Source organism: Octopus sinensis, linkage group LG22 (assembly GCF_006345805.1).
Source record: "Octopus sinensis linkage group LG22, ASM634580v1, whole genome shotgun sequence".
Lineage (NCBI taxonomy): Eukaryota > Metazoa > Mollusca > Cephalopoda > Octopoda > Octopodidae > Octopus > Octopus sinensis.
Window position 1 is genome coordinate 14,532,398 of NC_043018.1, and position 16,956 is coordinate 14,549,353.

The 16,956-nt window shown below is 37.7% G+C and overlaps 1 protein-coding gene across 2 annotated transcripts; it reads left to right on the forward strand.

Moving 5' to 3' along the window:
- The first annotated feature begins 226 nt into the window (after positions 1-226).
- Positions 227-16,048, forward strand: LOC115223148 (leucine-rich repeat-containing protein 27-like). Of its 2 annotated transcripts, none has more exons than XM_029793571.2 (10): positions 227-1,138; positions 2,803-2,995; positions 3,515-3,646; positions 5,815-6,121; positions 8,325-8,474; positions 9,579-9,652; positions 11,441-11,523; positions 12,340-12,410; positions 14,667-14,793; positions 15,809-16,048. In XM_029793571.2, the coding sequence occupies exons 1-10, from the start codon at positions 779-781 to the stop codon at positions 15,887-15,889; spliced, it is 1,578 nt and encodes a 525-aa protein (XP_029649431.1). In that variant the 5' UTR covers positions 227-778; the 3' UTR covers positions 15,890-16,048. The 2 variants fall into 2 exon arrangements, with proteins under 2 accessions (XP_029649431.1, XP_029649432.1); XM_029793572.2 differs by having other exon boundaries at positions 229-1,138; positions 8,325-8,438.
- Positions 16,049-16,956: the final 908 nt, after the last annotated feature.

A 16,956-nucleotide genomic window follows, 5' to 3' on the forward strand; every position in this document is an offset into this window, starting at 1 on the left:
GTTTACATGCATATATATACACATAATACATACATATATATATATGTATGCGTGAATAGATAAGTCTGCTTACGTATATACATACATACATACATACATACATACATACATACATACATACCTAATACATACATATATATATATATATATATATATACATAATACATAATACATACATACATACATACAAACATACATACATACATACATACATACATACATATATATATATATATATATATACATAATACATGCATACATGTTTCTATGTGTGTACTAGTAAAACATCAGCATTTGAATATAACAATAGACTCTACCCAAACACGCCCCCCTCCAACAACTATATGTTTTCTATACACATACGTACGGCAGTCTTCACAGATATAAATATAAACGCATGCATGTTGATGCAATACTGTAAACATACACGCTTGTATTAGTCCATATATCTTCACTTGCTCAGACATAACATTTATACACGCATAAATGCGTTTATAGACGAATACAGTTGCATTATTTTACAAATTTTTATACAATCTCACATAATCATAAATATGCACGCAATTTTCAAACATACATAAATAAACACACGTAAATTTTATCTTAAATAGATCGACAGATATAGCTAGCGATACATACATACATACACACATACATACAGTTGCACACACAAACACACACATTTCGTTCAGAGTCGCTGCACATACAATCTTTCACACACACACATGCATTGGAAAATCCATTGACTATTTCAGTGTGTTGCTTGCCCCTACATGTGATGAAAGACTCAAATAGTGACCTCATGAACTTTGACCTGCCACCACTTAACCTTGCCGAAGAAGAAGGTGTCCCTCGTAGCAACCACACGCAAAAAGATGAAGTGAAACCTGTCACCAGTCACCATTTGTTCGACGCGATGCCTGGAGAAAATGGTACTGTCTGGAATGCAGCTGGGAGTAATTCCATAAAAGGTTTCGATGGGCCCCCAAACTTTGGAAACAATGCCCCATATGCAGAGCCAGAGAATAGAGATATGCTTAACAAAGAAGTTTTCTCAAGCCATCTGACTTTACTTGATCTCAGCTCCAGAAAGCTGACCATCGTTCCTAACAATGTGATGTCTCTGAACAACCTTGTGGTATGTTGACTTATATTTTCTTTCATTTTGTTAGCTTTGATTTTGTTGTATGTTTTTGATGTTGGTAGAACTGACCAATGATTAAAAACCATTCTAGCCATGACCATTCCATCTCCTTTATCCTTCAGTTTACCAAAAACACCATTGTTCAATGTGTTTTTCTTTTTTTCATTTTCCACTTTTTTAATTTTGATTTTCAGTGCCATGAGGAAGATTTATCTGTCATTTCTAGCTAGATGAGCCACCACACAGGGGCTCCTCAATGTTGTAGTTTATATGATTGCAGATATAAGAAAGTAGGGAGGAGAAGTTTAAAGTACTAGCCCGGTACTGGGGCCAATTTTTCCTCTCTCACTCTTACACTTTTTCTCTTGAAGACATTGACTGTGTTTAGATCCAGGGAGAGATGTGCTCCTAATCACGTAATTCTAGGTTCAGTCCCACTGCATGGCACCTTGGGCAAGTGTCTTCTACTACAGCCCCAGGCTGAGAGAGGCCTGTTATATATATATATATATATATATATGTATATCTGTAAAATAATATGTGACAATTATTCAATAGCCAAGATAAAACTCTGAGTTTCGATGCCGAGGTGGAAATCCACAATACCATCTCTTCGGTTATCCGGCCAATATTGAGGTCTCTTTCTTTTGTTATCTTACCGTTTTTACCAATATATATTTAGGTAAAGTTAGATAAGGACAGTCTATGGGATTACCCTGGATTTCACATCCATAAAGTGCTTAGTTTACAGCATATCATTAAATCTATTAGCCTATATATATATATGTGTATATATGTATATATATATATATATGTATATATATATATATATATATATTGGGTTGTTCGAAAAGTTCGTGCCAATTTATAGTTTCTTACTTTTCAACTTATTTTAGAACATGGTTGAGTCCATAAAATAGGATTTGACTACACCTCCATTTAGAGCACAGTTTAAGCTATCTTTTCGTGGAAGAAGGTTTATGTTCTTATAACATGTGTTAATTTTCTAACCCTTTAAAATGGAAGATAAAAAAGTTCATTTTCAGCACTTGATGCTTTGGGAACCAGACAAAAATTGCTGCAGCTTGGCTGGGATGTGTTACCTCACCTTCCATATTCACCAGGTATTGCTCCTTCGGATTTCCACTTATTCAGGTCTCTGCAGAATAGTCTTAATGGTAAAAATTTCAATTCCTTGGATGACGTAAAAAGATACCTTGATGAATTCTTTGCCATGAAACCACCTCAATTCTGGGAAGAGGCTATTTTCAAGTGAAAGGAAAGATGGAGATGCATTGTGCAACAAAATGGTTCAGATTTGGTTGATTAACAATGTAATGGCAAGTATTTATTGACCTTTTTCTTTCCTTTAAAAATTGGCACAAACTTTTCGGACAACCCAATATGTGTGTGTGTGTGTGTATTTGTCAACCCCGCTGCCTGACACCTTGTGTTGGTGTGTTTGCGTCCCCTTAACTTAGTTGTTCAGCAAAAGAGATCAGTAGAATAAGTACTATGCTTTATAAATTAAGTATTGGGGTCGATTTGTTTGACAAAAATTCAAGGCTCTGCCTTAGCGTGGCCACAGTCTAATGACTGAATCAAGTAAAATATTAAAAAAAAAAAACCCACTTTTTTTTCATTTTTCTATTCCCCAGTACTTGTACTTGGCGAATAACAAACTCTGCCAGCTGCCAGACCATTTCTTCAACCACTTCCCAGCACTACAGTGGCTTGACCTTCGCTACAACAACCTCACTTCACTCCCTGGTCCGGATATTGACAAGAGTCACAGCTTGCATTGTCTACTGCTGGAAGGTAACAACATAATGAAACTACCAATAGAGTTAGGTAAGTATGTATGTGTGTGTATATATATATATATATATATATATATATATATATATATATCAAAATAAGCAACAATGATATCCAGAGGTAATGTAGTACGATCGTTTCATGCAACTCCATTTAATTGAACAATGCAATCATTTCATTACATCAATTTAAAATGTAGAGCACTCTTCAGCTGCACAAAGACATAGAATTTAATTAAATTAGAAAAGAAGGACACATTAGTATAATTTTACCTAAGATCTCCAAGACGTTAAGGAGATAGACAAAGAACATGTTTTACCAGCAACATCAGAGTTACAACTATTTTAAATTGATGTAATGAAATGATTGCATTGTTCAATTAAATGGAGTTGCATGAAACAAGCGTACTAATTTCCTTCAAAGTTCTTTATAAACCCCAAATTCTTTATGAACATCAATTTGTTTTTCACAGTTTCACCATTATTATCAAGCTGTCAGCATGTATATATGTATGTCTATAAATAACATTTATTTTACCGTGTATTTCAATAGGTTATGTCCATACTTTGCATGGACTTAATGTCAGAGACAATCCATTGGAGATGCCCCCAGAACATATTATAGAGCAAGGAGTTGAAGAAATACTGAGATACTTAAGGGAGAAATATCAAGAGCAAACACAAGGTCTGATTGTAGAGTTTTATATACTTTTTTCCATTCATAAAATAATGACTCCCCATCAGTTTCAACAAGCATATTCATTGTTCAATCATATAAATTACCCGTTCCTTGAATTAACATGTGGGTGGTCGGATATCCTACAGAAACTTGTACCCTTAATGTAATTTTCAGGCAGACACCCATAAAATTATCAACCATCGCACAAACAATAACACTGAGCACCTCTTCAAACTCCACCCGTCTAACACCCGTGGACATATTTACAAAGTAAGAAAACAGCACAGCTCCCATGACTTCAGGAAACATTTTTTCACGCTGAGAGTTGCTGAAGCGTGGAACAAACTGCCGGCATCGGTTGTTAGTTGTCGGAGCACTGCATCCTTCAAGACTTCCATGCTTCCTGAGATTCGCCAACACTACACTTGATTTTCTCCCCTCCATACACACACAAACATGTTCACTTTCCAGACATTTCTACATTACTGCATGTACCTTATATGCACTTTCTGACAAGTTGTGGTGCACCTGAGCACTGTATACAATAATTTCATTATTATTATTATTATTATTACTATCTATCTGGCAGTTCTTCTCTATCTAGTTTCTGGTTTCTGTCACAAGGCTTGGATGAATCCAAGTCTACGGTAAAGACACTTGCTCCAAATGCCACACAATAATATCAAATTTGTGACCGCAAGTGTTGTGAAGGAAATTGCAAATTTTCTAAACACACAGCCATATCCATGTCTATTTTTCACACACACACACACACACACACACACATCTGTGTAGCAGTAATGTAGATAAACACAATTAGGCTTGATATATATATATATATATATGCCGGTGGCATGTAAAAAGCACCATCCGTTCGTGGTCATTGCCAGCTTCGCCTGGCCCCCCGTCCCGGTGGCACATAAAAAGCACCATCCAATCGTGGCCGTTGCCAGCCTCCCCTGGCACCTGCGCCGGTGGCACATAAAAAGCACCCACTACACTCACGGAGTGGTTGGCGTTAGGAAGGGCATCCAGCCGTAGAAACATTGCCAGATCAAACTGGGCCTGGTGCAGCCTTCTGGCTTCCCAGACCCCAGTTGAACCGTCCAACCCATGCTAGCATGGAAAGTGGACGCTAAACGATGATGAGGACGATGATGATATATATAATAAATATAAATAATTAAGAGACAAAACCTCTATTAAGTAATTCAATTAATAGTGAAAGATATTATCTATAATAAACCATATAGATAGATTTTAAATATATTATAATAAATATTATTCTAAAAATCACTAAGTTAAATAAACATATTTCAAATTATTGTTGGGTTTATGATACAGAGTGTAAAGACCAGTAACAAGGTTCAGATTAACATCCAGCTTATCAACTGAATCATGTTCATTTTCTATTGAGCTAGATATACCAAATCTTTTTAAAAAGTTATCGAATTTTTTCATATATAGGTTTATTTTTCTGTTGGATTGACTATCAATCAAAAATAGTGCATCATCTCTATATAGTCCACCTTTAATGTCTGGAAATTCATTATAGAAATGACATAGTATGTATGTATGTATGTGTGTGTGTGTGTGTGTGTGTGTGTGTGTGTGTGTGTATAGATAAGAAGAGAAATGGAGCAACAATTAACAATTAGAAGCTGATCATTGGTATTAAAAGGTCAGAGTTTAATTGTAGTTCCAGAACATTTACAGCTGTTTCAGTTTGTTATTTTGAAGTAAATTTGCACTTATCTCATTCCATTTAACAAACATTGTCAGAATGATTTAGAGTTTATTGAAGGAATATAGATAGGAGAAAAAGGAAAAATGTTTGTTAAGTCTTTAGGCTTAATTTTTGTGTCTTTTTAGGTTCCACGTGTGTGTATATTTCTTCAGTTAGATGAATGGAGCAATAAGTGGGGGAAATGACTGGTTGACCAGCGGTGTTAGTCGAAAGAGTTTTACCTGAACATCAATCACATCAATCTTATCAATTAGAGAAGGGCTTGGGAAGATCAAAGGCACAATTTATTCAGTCCTCATCAAAAAGGCTGAAGAAGAAAAAAAAAAATATTAAGAAAAAAGTCTATTTTTGAAAATATGAATAAATGTACGAAAAAGAAAAATGTAACAACAACATCAACAACAATGTTATTCTCTTGTTTTGTCAGCATCCAAGCAATCCAGTGAAGCTGTGGAAGAAACTGCCTTGGAAATTGGTGTCGAAGATGATGGTAAGGAGCAGGAGGAGGAGGGGGAGGAGGAGGATGTCGAGTCAAAGAGTAGGGTCCATGAAATTGGTCTCGAAGAGCAGCAGCAACAACAACAACAACAGCAACAAGACCTACCACAGCAGCAGGGACCAGATCTACCACAGCAGCAGCGGCAAGATGAAGAACAGCAGCAGCAGTTATTTCATCTGAGTGACCTGAAAGAGGAGACGAATGCCAATATGGAGCAGAATTCAGAGTTACAAAGGTTAGAATGATGAGAGGGGAAGCACAAATCACATCATCATCATCATCATCATCATCATTTAGCATCTGCTTTCCATGCCAGCATGGATTAGATGGTTTGTCTGGAACTGGTAATCCCGAGAGCTGCACCAAGTTCCAATCTGATTTGGCATGGTTTCTACAGCTGGATGCCTTTTCTTAATGCCAACCACTCCAAGAGTGTTATGGGTGCCTTTTTTTCATGTCACTGGCATAGGTACTTCTATGCGCCACCAGCATGGGTGCCAGTTATGTGTCACCAACACAGGTGCTATTATGTGCCACCAGCATGGGTGCCAGTAATGTGTCACCAACACAGGTGCTATTATGTGCCACTGGCATGGGTACCAGTTATGTGTCACCAGCACAGGTGCTGTTATGTGCCACTGGCACGGGTGCCAGTTACGAGACACTGGCATCAGCCACAACTACAATTTCATTTAGCTTGATGAGTCTTCTCAAGCGTGGCATATTGCCAAAAGTCTCAGTCACTTGCCATTGCCTCCATGAGGCCCAACATCCGAAGATCATGCTTCACCACCTTGTCCCATGTCTTCCTGGGTCTACCTCACCAATTATGAAAAATAGAAAAAGCAATGATCACAACAAAACCAATACCTGCATCATCATCATCATAGGTGTATACACTTACATAAATCACGTGATCACATGACTGACCAGGTTATCAGATGTTGTTACACATCGCTGGTCACAATGTACTTTTGCATTGTTTTAGCCTTCAAATGACACAACCCCGCTGGCTAGGTGAGCAGGACAACAATCCCCACTGATCGAAAGGGGGACCGGAGCAACGTGAAATAAAGTGTTTTGCTCAAGAACACAATGTGCCACCCATTCTAGGAATTGAACCCACAATCTGGCAATCATGAGCGCAGCAGCCTAACCACTAGGCCATGTGCCTTCAGATTTACATAAACATGTTCCTATAAGTGGAAGCAAACACTTCCAAAAGGGCAACAAGTGTGCATTTTGGTTGTCTGATGATCCTTTCATTTACCCTGAATATCTCTCTTGGACCTGTTATGTAGCCAACTGATGAAACACTAACAATATTACCATTATCATTAACTAGCAGTATCGCCCGGCGGTGCTTGGGTTTGTAAGGGAAATAACTATATAAACATTTTTAGAGAGTTATAGCCAAAAAATAGCAAAAAATGCATTAAAAATGGAAAAAAAATTATGGTAAATTTTTTTTTAAATCGTTGACTCATCGTAGACATTTTTAGAGAGTTACTCCCCTTATATAATAGCGAAAAAAATGATGGTAAATTATTTTTAAAATCGTACCCAGAAGGGCTCGATATGAATCACAACTATAAGATACCCGCTTTTGGTTACACTGCACCGCAAAATGTGGCAGTAGTTAGGAATCTAAATCATAGGAGACAGACACACAACTTCACTTTTATATATAAAGATTTGTATTGATTCACCAAGAAGCGATAACTCACAGATCTCTGCAAATCTGGAGCTGTCTCTAACACTTTAGCACTTAAACTAGTCATGTCCAACCAAAACAATCTACCTGTTTTATGTTTGAACTGGTAGGACTCAGCCTCTCACATTTCCCCTACAACCTCATTCTAAAAGTAATTAATCACGTCATTAAAATATCAAAGCTATGGGAAAATGCATAATAAATTCAAAGCAGTTTGAATAAATAAGCTTTGGACAGAGTAAGCTGAATGCTAAAGGGTTAACAGAAATTCTAACTCAGTAATTCTGAACAAGAACTGGCTCAGTTTCTATTTGGCCATCAAACTTACACCAGCATTGAAAAGCAGATATAAAAAGATGATGAGGATATGGAATATAGGATAGGATAGGATATGTCTGTGTGTCTGTCTGCTATGACCGCCCTGAAGTGGAGAGACCCATGCTAGTCCTACTTCTGCCCAAATGACCCCTCTTACTCATCCTCTTCTGGTAGGGCCCCTCTGCTGGTTCATCTCATACCCACAGACAGCTGTTGAAACTGCAATTAAGAAAGTAATGAAGGGATCAGAAATGGTGGGTGATAGGGAACACTTGAGGAGGAAATTGAGCAAATGTTACAAAGAAAAGTCTTTAGATTCATGTCCAATCCTCTACTCGTAGATATTCTCTTTATGTTTATGAATTTGTTTTATTTTATATATTTCTTGTTTTATATATAATTTTAGTGAGAATATTCCAAAGAAACACAAGAAAGATATGAAGAAATTTCGAGAATATGAATCAAAAATATTGGCACGTCAAAAGAATGCAAAGATAGAATACATTTTACAGAAGAGGAAGTACGTAACTTCTTGTGCCAACTTGTACAGTGTAGAGTATGTTTTATCTTATTTTATAAGATGGTTTTGTTGCTTCCAGATTCTCATGGATCCCCAATTTCACTTCATTTATAGTGCTAAGAGTGACAAAGAAATGCCTGTCCAACTCAGGCAGGATATATATATATATGTATATATAAATTTATAGGTACAAATTATTAATTTAAATACTTTTTTAAAATTTAACTTTAATTTAAATATTTTAAATTTTGAATTTCATTTTATGTATTTTTCATTAATTAACTTTATTTCTATGTATTGGTTTATGATTTGCACTGTTTGATTTGTCTAATAGTGGTTTTATCTCTAATTTAATATATATATTTATATATATATATATATATATATATATATATATATATATATATATATATACCTAAAGGTATTTCTGTTCAAAAGACCAATTTATTGGTTCTTGTCAAGCAATGTTTATATCAGGTCTTTAAGAATGAAATGTTTGATTTTGAACTGAAAGTTTATTTTACTTTATCTCAACAAAAACCAATGCAGTTAATCAAGGTATGCACCTAAATTATTGACACAATTTTGCCATTTTATCGGTAGCTTGTTAATGCTGGCAGCAAAGAATTCTGGAGAGCAAGAGGTGATGAAATCATAAAAGGGTGTTTTCGCATCTTCTTCAGATTTGAAGTTTTTTCCTTGAAAAAAGTTGTCTAATGCCTGGAAAATGTGATGGTCAGTTGGTGCAAGGTCTGGGGAATATGGTGGATGACAGAGTACATCCAAGTTCAGTTCCTGTAACTTGCGTAGCATTCTTTGTGCAACATGTGGTCAAGCATTGTCTTGTAAGAGAATTGGGATCTTTTCACTTTGACCGGCAGATTTTTAAAATAATTTCTTTGTAACTAAACACTTTTAAACTTCGTATACTGGTAGAATGTGTTACATAAAACATCTTTTTCTCTTGGCTTTCTTGAGAAAATTCTGTAGTTTGTAAGCTATTTGTTGTTTAATTTCTTGCATTTCGGCAATTTTAACCAATCAATGACGTCTATTGAGGTGAATACAATATCTGCCGTATTTTGTGAACAACATTTCCTCCTCCTCCTCTAATCATCAATAGTCTGTTGTGGGTTTCAGAGATGAAGACTCACTGAAAAAATTCAGACAGGAGACTAAACTCAAGCAAAAATTGTTAACAGTTTCCGTGAACGGTAAGTTGAAGATTAAATGAGAAAGGACTTTTTTTTTTTACTCTAAATTTTTATGATTTATGTTTCTTTGTTGTTGTTTAGGCCCAGTTTAACCCTTTAACATTTAAACCGGCCATATCCGGCCCAAATGGTCTACCTGTTTCATGTTCAAACTGGCCAGATCCAGTCTCTCCCACCTACCCTACAATGTCATTCTAAAATTAAATGATTACATCTTCAAAATCTTGAAGCTACAAGATAATACGTAATTAATTTTTTAAAATATGGATACATGAACATTACATTTGATAAATTAATCTGAATGCTAAAGGGTTAATCTTGAGCTCAAATTCTATGAAGGTTAACATGGCTTTTCGGTGTTCCGCTGCCAATAGATCCAAGTACCAATCTAAAATGGTCATTTGCTAAAATTGTGAGACCAAAATGCCTTGTGGTGTTTATTCTAATTTTTACATTCTCTGAGCCTAGGCAGGTGCACGACCAAGTTGTTAGTATCTAATTCATCATCATCATCATCATCATCGTTTAACGTCCGCTCTCCATGCTAGCATGGGTTGGACGGTTTGATTGGGGTCTGGCAAGCCCGAAGGCTGCACCAGGCCAGTCAGATCTGGCAGTGTTTCTACAGCTGGATGCCCTTCCTAACGCCAACCACTCCGAGAGTGTAGTGGGTGATTTTATGTGCCACCGACACAGGTGCCAGACGAGGCTGGCAGACGGTCACGCTCGGATGGTGTTTTTTATGTGCCACCTACACAGGGGCCAGACGAGGCTGGCAGACGGCCACGCTCGGATGGTGTTTTTGACAAAAGAAAATTACTTTTGCAGTTTCTTTTGGAAATTCTCATAACAGAAAAGTGGTTGATTCCTGACAATCCTGCTCTAAGTTATATAATCCTAAATACAGTATACCAGGACTTCATTATCTCATATGTTTACCATTTTAAAGACATGAGGATGTGATCTGAGGGGTGGTTAGGCACTATTTCTAGCTGGTCGAATGACTGCATTGTAGTTTTCTTGTTGCCTTGACACAACACAATTGTTTTTGTTCAGCCCTCAAGTCAAATGCTTGTTATTCTGTACATCGAAAACTACATTCTAAAACTACTGTGTCTCCTTATTTTTTTGAACATCATGTGATTTCAAAAGGATTTGATAATAATAATAATAATAATAATAATAATGAAATTATTGCATACAGTGCTCAGGTGCACCATAACTTGTCAAAAGTGCGTATAAAGCATATGCAGTAATGTACAAATGTCTGGGAAGTGAACAGTATATGAGTCAGATAAGGGCGGCGAGCTGGCAGAGTCGTTAGCACGCCGGGCGAAATGCTTAGTGTTATTTCGTCTGCCCTTACGTTCTGAGTTCAAATTCCGCCGAGGTCGACTTTGCCTTTCATCCTTTTGGGGTCGATAAATTAAGTACCAGTTATACACTGGGGTCGATGTAATCGACTTAATCCGTTTGTCTGTCCTTGTTTGTCCCCTCTATGTTTAGCCCCTTGTGGGTAGTAAAGAAATATATATGAGTCAGATACATGCTTGTGTGTGTATGGAGGAGAAAATCAGGTGTAGTGTTGGCAAATCTCAGGAAGCATGGAAGTTTTCAAGGATGCAGTGCTTGATTGCTATTTCTGGATATTGGCTACATTTTTAAGTAGACCAGGTATGGTTTCAGGGAGAATTAGCTGCTATTTCTAGCAGTGACTGTGTAGAAGTTTCCATGACCAAATGATGGTATAATTTTTTTGTAAATTACATTTTCTTTTCTTTTTCTTAGAAATCCCCAACACCACAGGTGATGCCCCATTTGGAGTTTATGGGGAATACATGAAAATGATGTCCCGTGAAGAAGCTACTAAGGTAAATAATTTACACCACCAACACCACAGTTCTTCACTTTATTTCTTTACATGTTTTCTCTCCTTTTTTTCCTAAAAGATTCCTTTTGAAGTAAATGCTTCTGAGGCACAAAGCAGTAATTCTCCCTTTGTCCCCATATATGAAATTTGGAACATATGTTCTTTTATCCTTTTACTTGTTTCAGTCATTTGATTATGGCCAGGTTGGAGCACTTCCTTGAAGAGTTTTAGTTGAAGAAATTGACCCTAGGACTTACTCTTTGTAAGTGAGCAAGCGAGCCTGCCTGTCTGTCTGTCTGTGAGTCAGTGAGTGAGCAAGTCAGTCAGTTTTATTTCAAGATTTCCTGCCAATAGAGAAGGTGCCGGTTTCTAACCTAGATCCAAGTGGTTAAGAGCACTGGCTACTAACCCCAAGATTCCGGGTTCAATTGCAAGCAGTGACCTGAACAATTACAACAACAACAACAAATACCTTAGGAATGAGAACCCAGGTTCGAAATTTCCACAAGACACCTGAAGAAGGCTGGAGGGTATATCAGCCGAAATATTGTGTTAACAACAAACAAGATGAGGACAAATGTCCATCGAATGTAAATAATGAACTTTTTCCCTCTACCCAAACGGTTTCCAGTCCTCTGTGGCAGCTAATTTTTTCTCACCTACAACTTTAATCTTTATGCTTTCCAATGCAGTTCACCAAGCCATTCCTGAAAAATTTAGCCTGGCCATCCTGTCTACACGCTTCCCCTAACTGGAAAATTTGTTGTTTTATACTGTCTTTATTATAAATCCCTTTTTCTTTGCTCATTATTTTCAGGAACCAGTATTGACAAAACCACTTCCAAAGCTGGTCCCAATTGAAATTAAAAAGCTGATGTCTAAGGAGAAGTGAGTCATGTGTACATAGATATCACACTGTGTTTACGCCCACCACACACACACATGCACACACACTCACACACACACATGTATATCATTATTGTGTTTGTTATTACGAGATTCTTGGTATGATATCATGTGCTGAAACAAAAATTGTAATTTGGGAGGTTCATACTGCCAATTAAAACATGCACACTAGCTGTACTTCACTTTGCTAATTATATCGCCTAGGTAACAAAAGCTATGAACTTCTAGTGAGTCATCTAGGCATTCAAGAGAGTCAGTTTCCAGGATGTTCCTTGGATGTACTGCTCCAGTCCATCTATCACGTATACACTTGTTTTCTGCTAGTCTTCTTGTGATTCCATTACATTTCTTTTGTCCATAGCATTGAGTTCAGTGTATGGTGTTTATACCCACTCCTTTCCTGCATATTCAGTAAGGTCATTTCACTGGAAGTACCAGGGTCCTCTCTTTTTACCTACATATCAAAAAATTTCTATCTTTGTTAAGTTTACCGGAGGACCTCACGATTCTGCATTTAGCTCTCACGCTCAGAACTTCCTCTATAATTCCTTCCCATAGATTGCCAGTCTTAAATGGATCTCACTTAGATGAATCTCACTTGCTGTATCTTTGTCCACGGCATGTGCAGTTCTCACCAGCCACTCATCAGTGCCTAGTTCAGCTAGTGAGCACCAGTTTACCGTATGTGGTATCCTGTCAAATGCCTTCTCCAAGTCAATGCAAACCAGCAACAATGTATTTTTTCCTGCAGTTGTCTCACTAGAAACATTGCATCTGCAGAACCTCTTCCTGGCACAAAACCAAACTGTATTTCATTTAGGTCTACTTTTTCATGGGATCAATCATGCTATGGCTTTCTCTTTGACCTTTGTAGCCTGATCCAGGAGTTTGATTTCTCTAGTGTTGCTCCCTCTAAGGCATCTCCTTTGCCTTTGTAGTCATCATCATCATCATCATCATCGTTTAGCGTCCGCTTTCCATGCTAGCATGGGTTGGACAGTTCAACTGGGGTCTGGGAAGTCAGAAGGCTGCACCAGACCCAGTCTGATCTGGCAATGTTTCTACAGCTGGATGCCCTTCCTAATGCCAACCACTCCATGAGTGTATTGGGAGCTTTTTACGTGCCACTGGCACAGGTGCCAGACGAGTCTGGCAAACGGCCATGAACGGATGGTGCTTTTTACATGACACCGGCACGGGGTCCAGGCGAGGCTGGCAACGGCCATGAACGGATGGTGCTTTTTATGTTCCACCGGCACGAGGCCTGTCAGGGCGGCGCTGGCAATGGCCACGTTCAGATGGTTCTCTTACGTGCCACCGGCACTGGTAACTCAGCTGCAATTTCCATTGATCGATTTGTAGTAGTTTACAATATTACTGCTTTGCTAGTCATTGAGTCTTGAGTCTTTCTTGTATAACTTGATTAACTCTCCAGGTGGTGACCATTTACCTTATTATGTCACTGGATACTTTGAGTGCCTCTGCCTCCGTCCCTGTTGGACTTGCAACTTTCCCTCTGATTGTGTTCTTGACCACCTTACTTACCATGCTGTTGTTAACTTGAATTGCTGATCTCTGAGTAGAGTCAGCATAAGGTAATCCCTGTTTATCCTAGGTTTTCTCCCCATTCCACAGCCTCTCACTAAAGGAAACCCACACCACCCTCTCGTCTTCCATATCGATTGTGAGTTTGCCTTCATTATACTCATACACTTCTCACCAATGACATCTGACGCTGTCTTGTGATCCTGAACCCCTCACGCCTCTGATTTTCATGCTGCAGGACATACACAGGTCCCTACTTCTCAGTGTGCATATAGGACTATCATCTTATGTGATCCTCCTCTCCTTTAATGATAGCAAGGTGAGATACAATAGATGTGACTGATATTTCTAGCAGGTCAATCAATCGCATAGAGGCTTCTTTAATGGTTTGATTTAAAGTATTGTTATAGTTATTTTCAAAAATGTTCCATCCATGACCATCCCATCTTCTTTTCAAATGATTTATCGAAGACTCCATTAACCAACATGTCATTTTTTAAAGACAGCAGGATATATCATTAGGAGACATTGACTGCTATTTCTAACAAGTTGAGCTGTTATCAAGAGGCTTCTTCATTTGGATGCTATTGATAATGCTGTTGTTAATGGTGACAGTGATGCTGGTGATGATGATGATGATGGCAATGATGATGATGATAAGGAAGCTTAAAATTGTTTCTTTATTTTTTTGAGATCGGAGAAGATTTTGGAACTGGAGCAGAAAATTAGGTCCCATTATATCAGGATGCATGAGAGACGTAAAAAGCCAAAAGGGACGATCGCTGAAGAGGTGGAAGCTACGAAAGAATACATGAATATCGTAAGTGCTTTAATTATCATCGGGGATGTACTCGCATAGCAAGTGATTTGATCTGAGATTGTGTGCTGGAACGAAAGCAATTGCAGCGTGGAAGGTGTTTGTAAGCCATTTAAGAAACACGCAAAAGCCGTTCAATTCACTTCAACATTTAAGTTTAATTTGTCAAAATATTTTCTTCGCTTTAAGACCGCGACCTGTTCACTGACAAAAATCCGTGCTGCATCATCGTCATCATTTAATGACCATATTTCATACTGGTTTGACAGAATCCAATGAATCCAAGGATTGCTCTGTAGGCCAATGTCTCTTTTGGCATGGTTGAGTTCTATTTCTAATGTCGATCACATTACAGTTTGCACTGGGTGCTTTTTTTTATATGCCACCTGCACTATTAAGGTTACTATGCAGCTCACAGGACTATGAACCTTAGGGTAGGGTGATATCTTCATTCTGGGGAACAAGGGGTTAAATTATGAGAAGAGGTGAGGCATCAAAGCAGGTCCTTGTTGCAGGTCAGCATGGCCTCTTGAATTTTGATAGAGGAAGGGGAGAAAGAAAAGAGAAATGATCAGTAGGGGCTGAGAAGAGATGGTGGCAATGAGGTGCCGAGGTGGCCCCAAAAGGCACAAGGTGAGTAGAAGTGGGTGGCAGGATGGGTAGTTTGCAAGATTGTATGGGAGAAGATGAGGGGATGGGGTAGTAGACTAAAATCTAAGAGTGCTGAAGGGTGGACGATCCATAATCCATGAGTTGAAGAAGAAAGAGGGATGTAGGAAAGAGACTGGATTTGGCTCACACCAAACCTTAGTCCCAATTTATGTTCCCAACACTAGCTGAATGATGACTAAATTATTTTACTAAATTCTTTGTTATATTTAAAATAATTGAAAGAGACACAGAGCATCCCAAAATAAATACGGTAACGAAAGGGTTAAAATTTGGAGTTTTTAAAAATCTCTGCAAACGAATAGAAACGAATTAATTTTCATTATTCCATCTTGTTTCAAAATTTCAGGCAATAAATTTACAGCTTGAACTTGAAGAGCAGCGCCAGAATCTAGAGTACCGTTTCAAAGCATTCACTGCTGACTCATGAGTTATCTATGCCCGTTACTGATATGTTTAAAAGTTTTTGAAAAGTGTATTGATAAGCTTAAGATTGTTTCTCACTTATTTGGAGAATTGTTATCCAATTCAAATTACAACAAAAACAAACTCTTTATATTTAAATTTAAATAAAAAATGCATTTAAAGATATGAACATATTTTAATGATATTAAAAGTGTTTTGATAAAAACTGCTTGAACTTGTTTCTCATTTGTTTGTAGAATTTATATCCAATTCAAATATAAAACAAAAACAATTACACTCTTTATATTTGAGTTTAAAACAAAAACAGACAAAAAGATAGGAACATATTTTAATGATATTTATATACTATAATGGATATGAAAACTATAAAAAGTATTGTTAAAAAGAAAAAGAGGCACAGGAGTGGCTGTGTGGTAAGTAGCTTGTTTACCAACCACATGGTTCCGGGCTCAGTCCCACTGCGTGGCACCTTGGGCAAGTGTCTTCTACTATAGCCTCATGCCGACCAAAGCCTTGTGAGTGGATTTGGTAGACGGAAACTGAAAGAAGCCCGTCGTATATATGTATATATATATATATATATATATATATATATATGTATGTGTGTTTGTGTGTCTGTGTTTGTCCCCCTAGCATTGTTTGACAACCGATGCTGGTGTGTTTACGTCCCCGTCACTTAGCGGTTCGGCAAAACAGACCGATAGAATAAGTACTGGGCTTACAAAGAATAAGTGCCGGGGTCGAGTTGCTCAATTAAAGGCAGTGCTCTAGCATGGCCACAGTCAAATGACTGAAACAAGTAAAAGAGTAAAAAAAGAGTAACTCTGAACAAATAAAAGAAAAGATCTCTCAAAGTAAACTGTTTTATATTGTGTGTACATCAGTGAAGGCACATGACTCAGTGATTTGAGCATTGAGCTCACAATCATGAGGTAGTGAGTTCGATTCCTGGACTGGACTGTGTTGTGTTCTTGAGCAAGAAACTATATTTCACATTGCTCGAGTTCACCCAGTTGTAGAAATGAGTTGCAACATCACTGGTGCCAAGCTGTATCAACTTTTGCCTTTCCC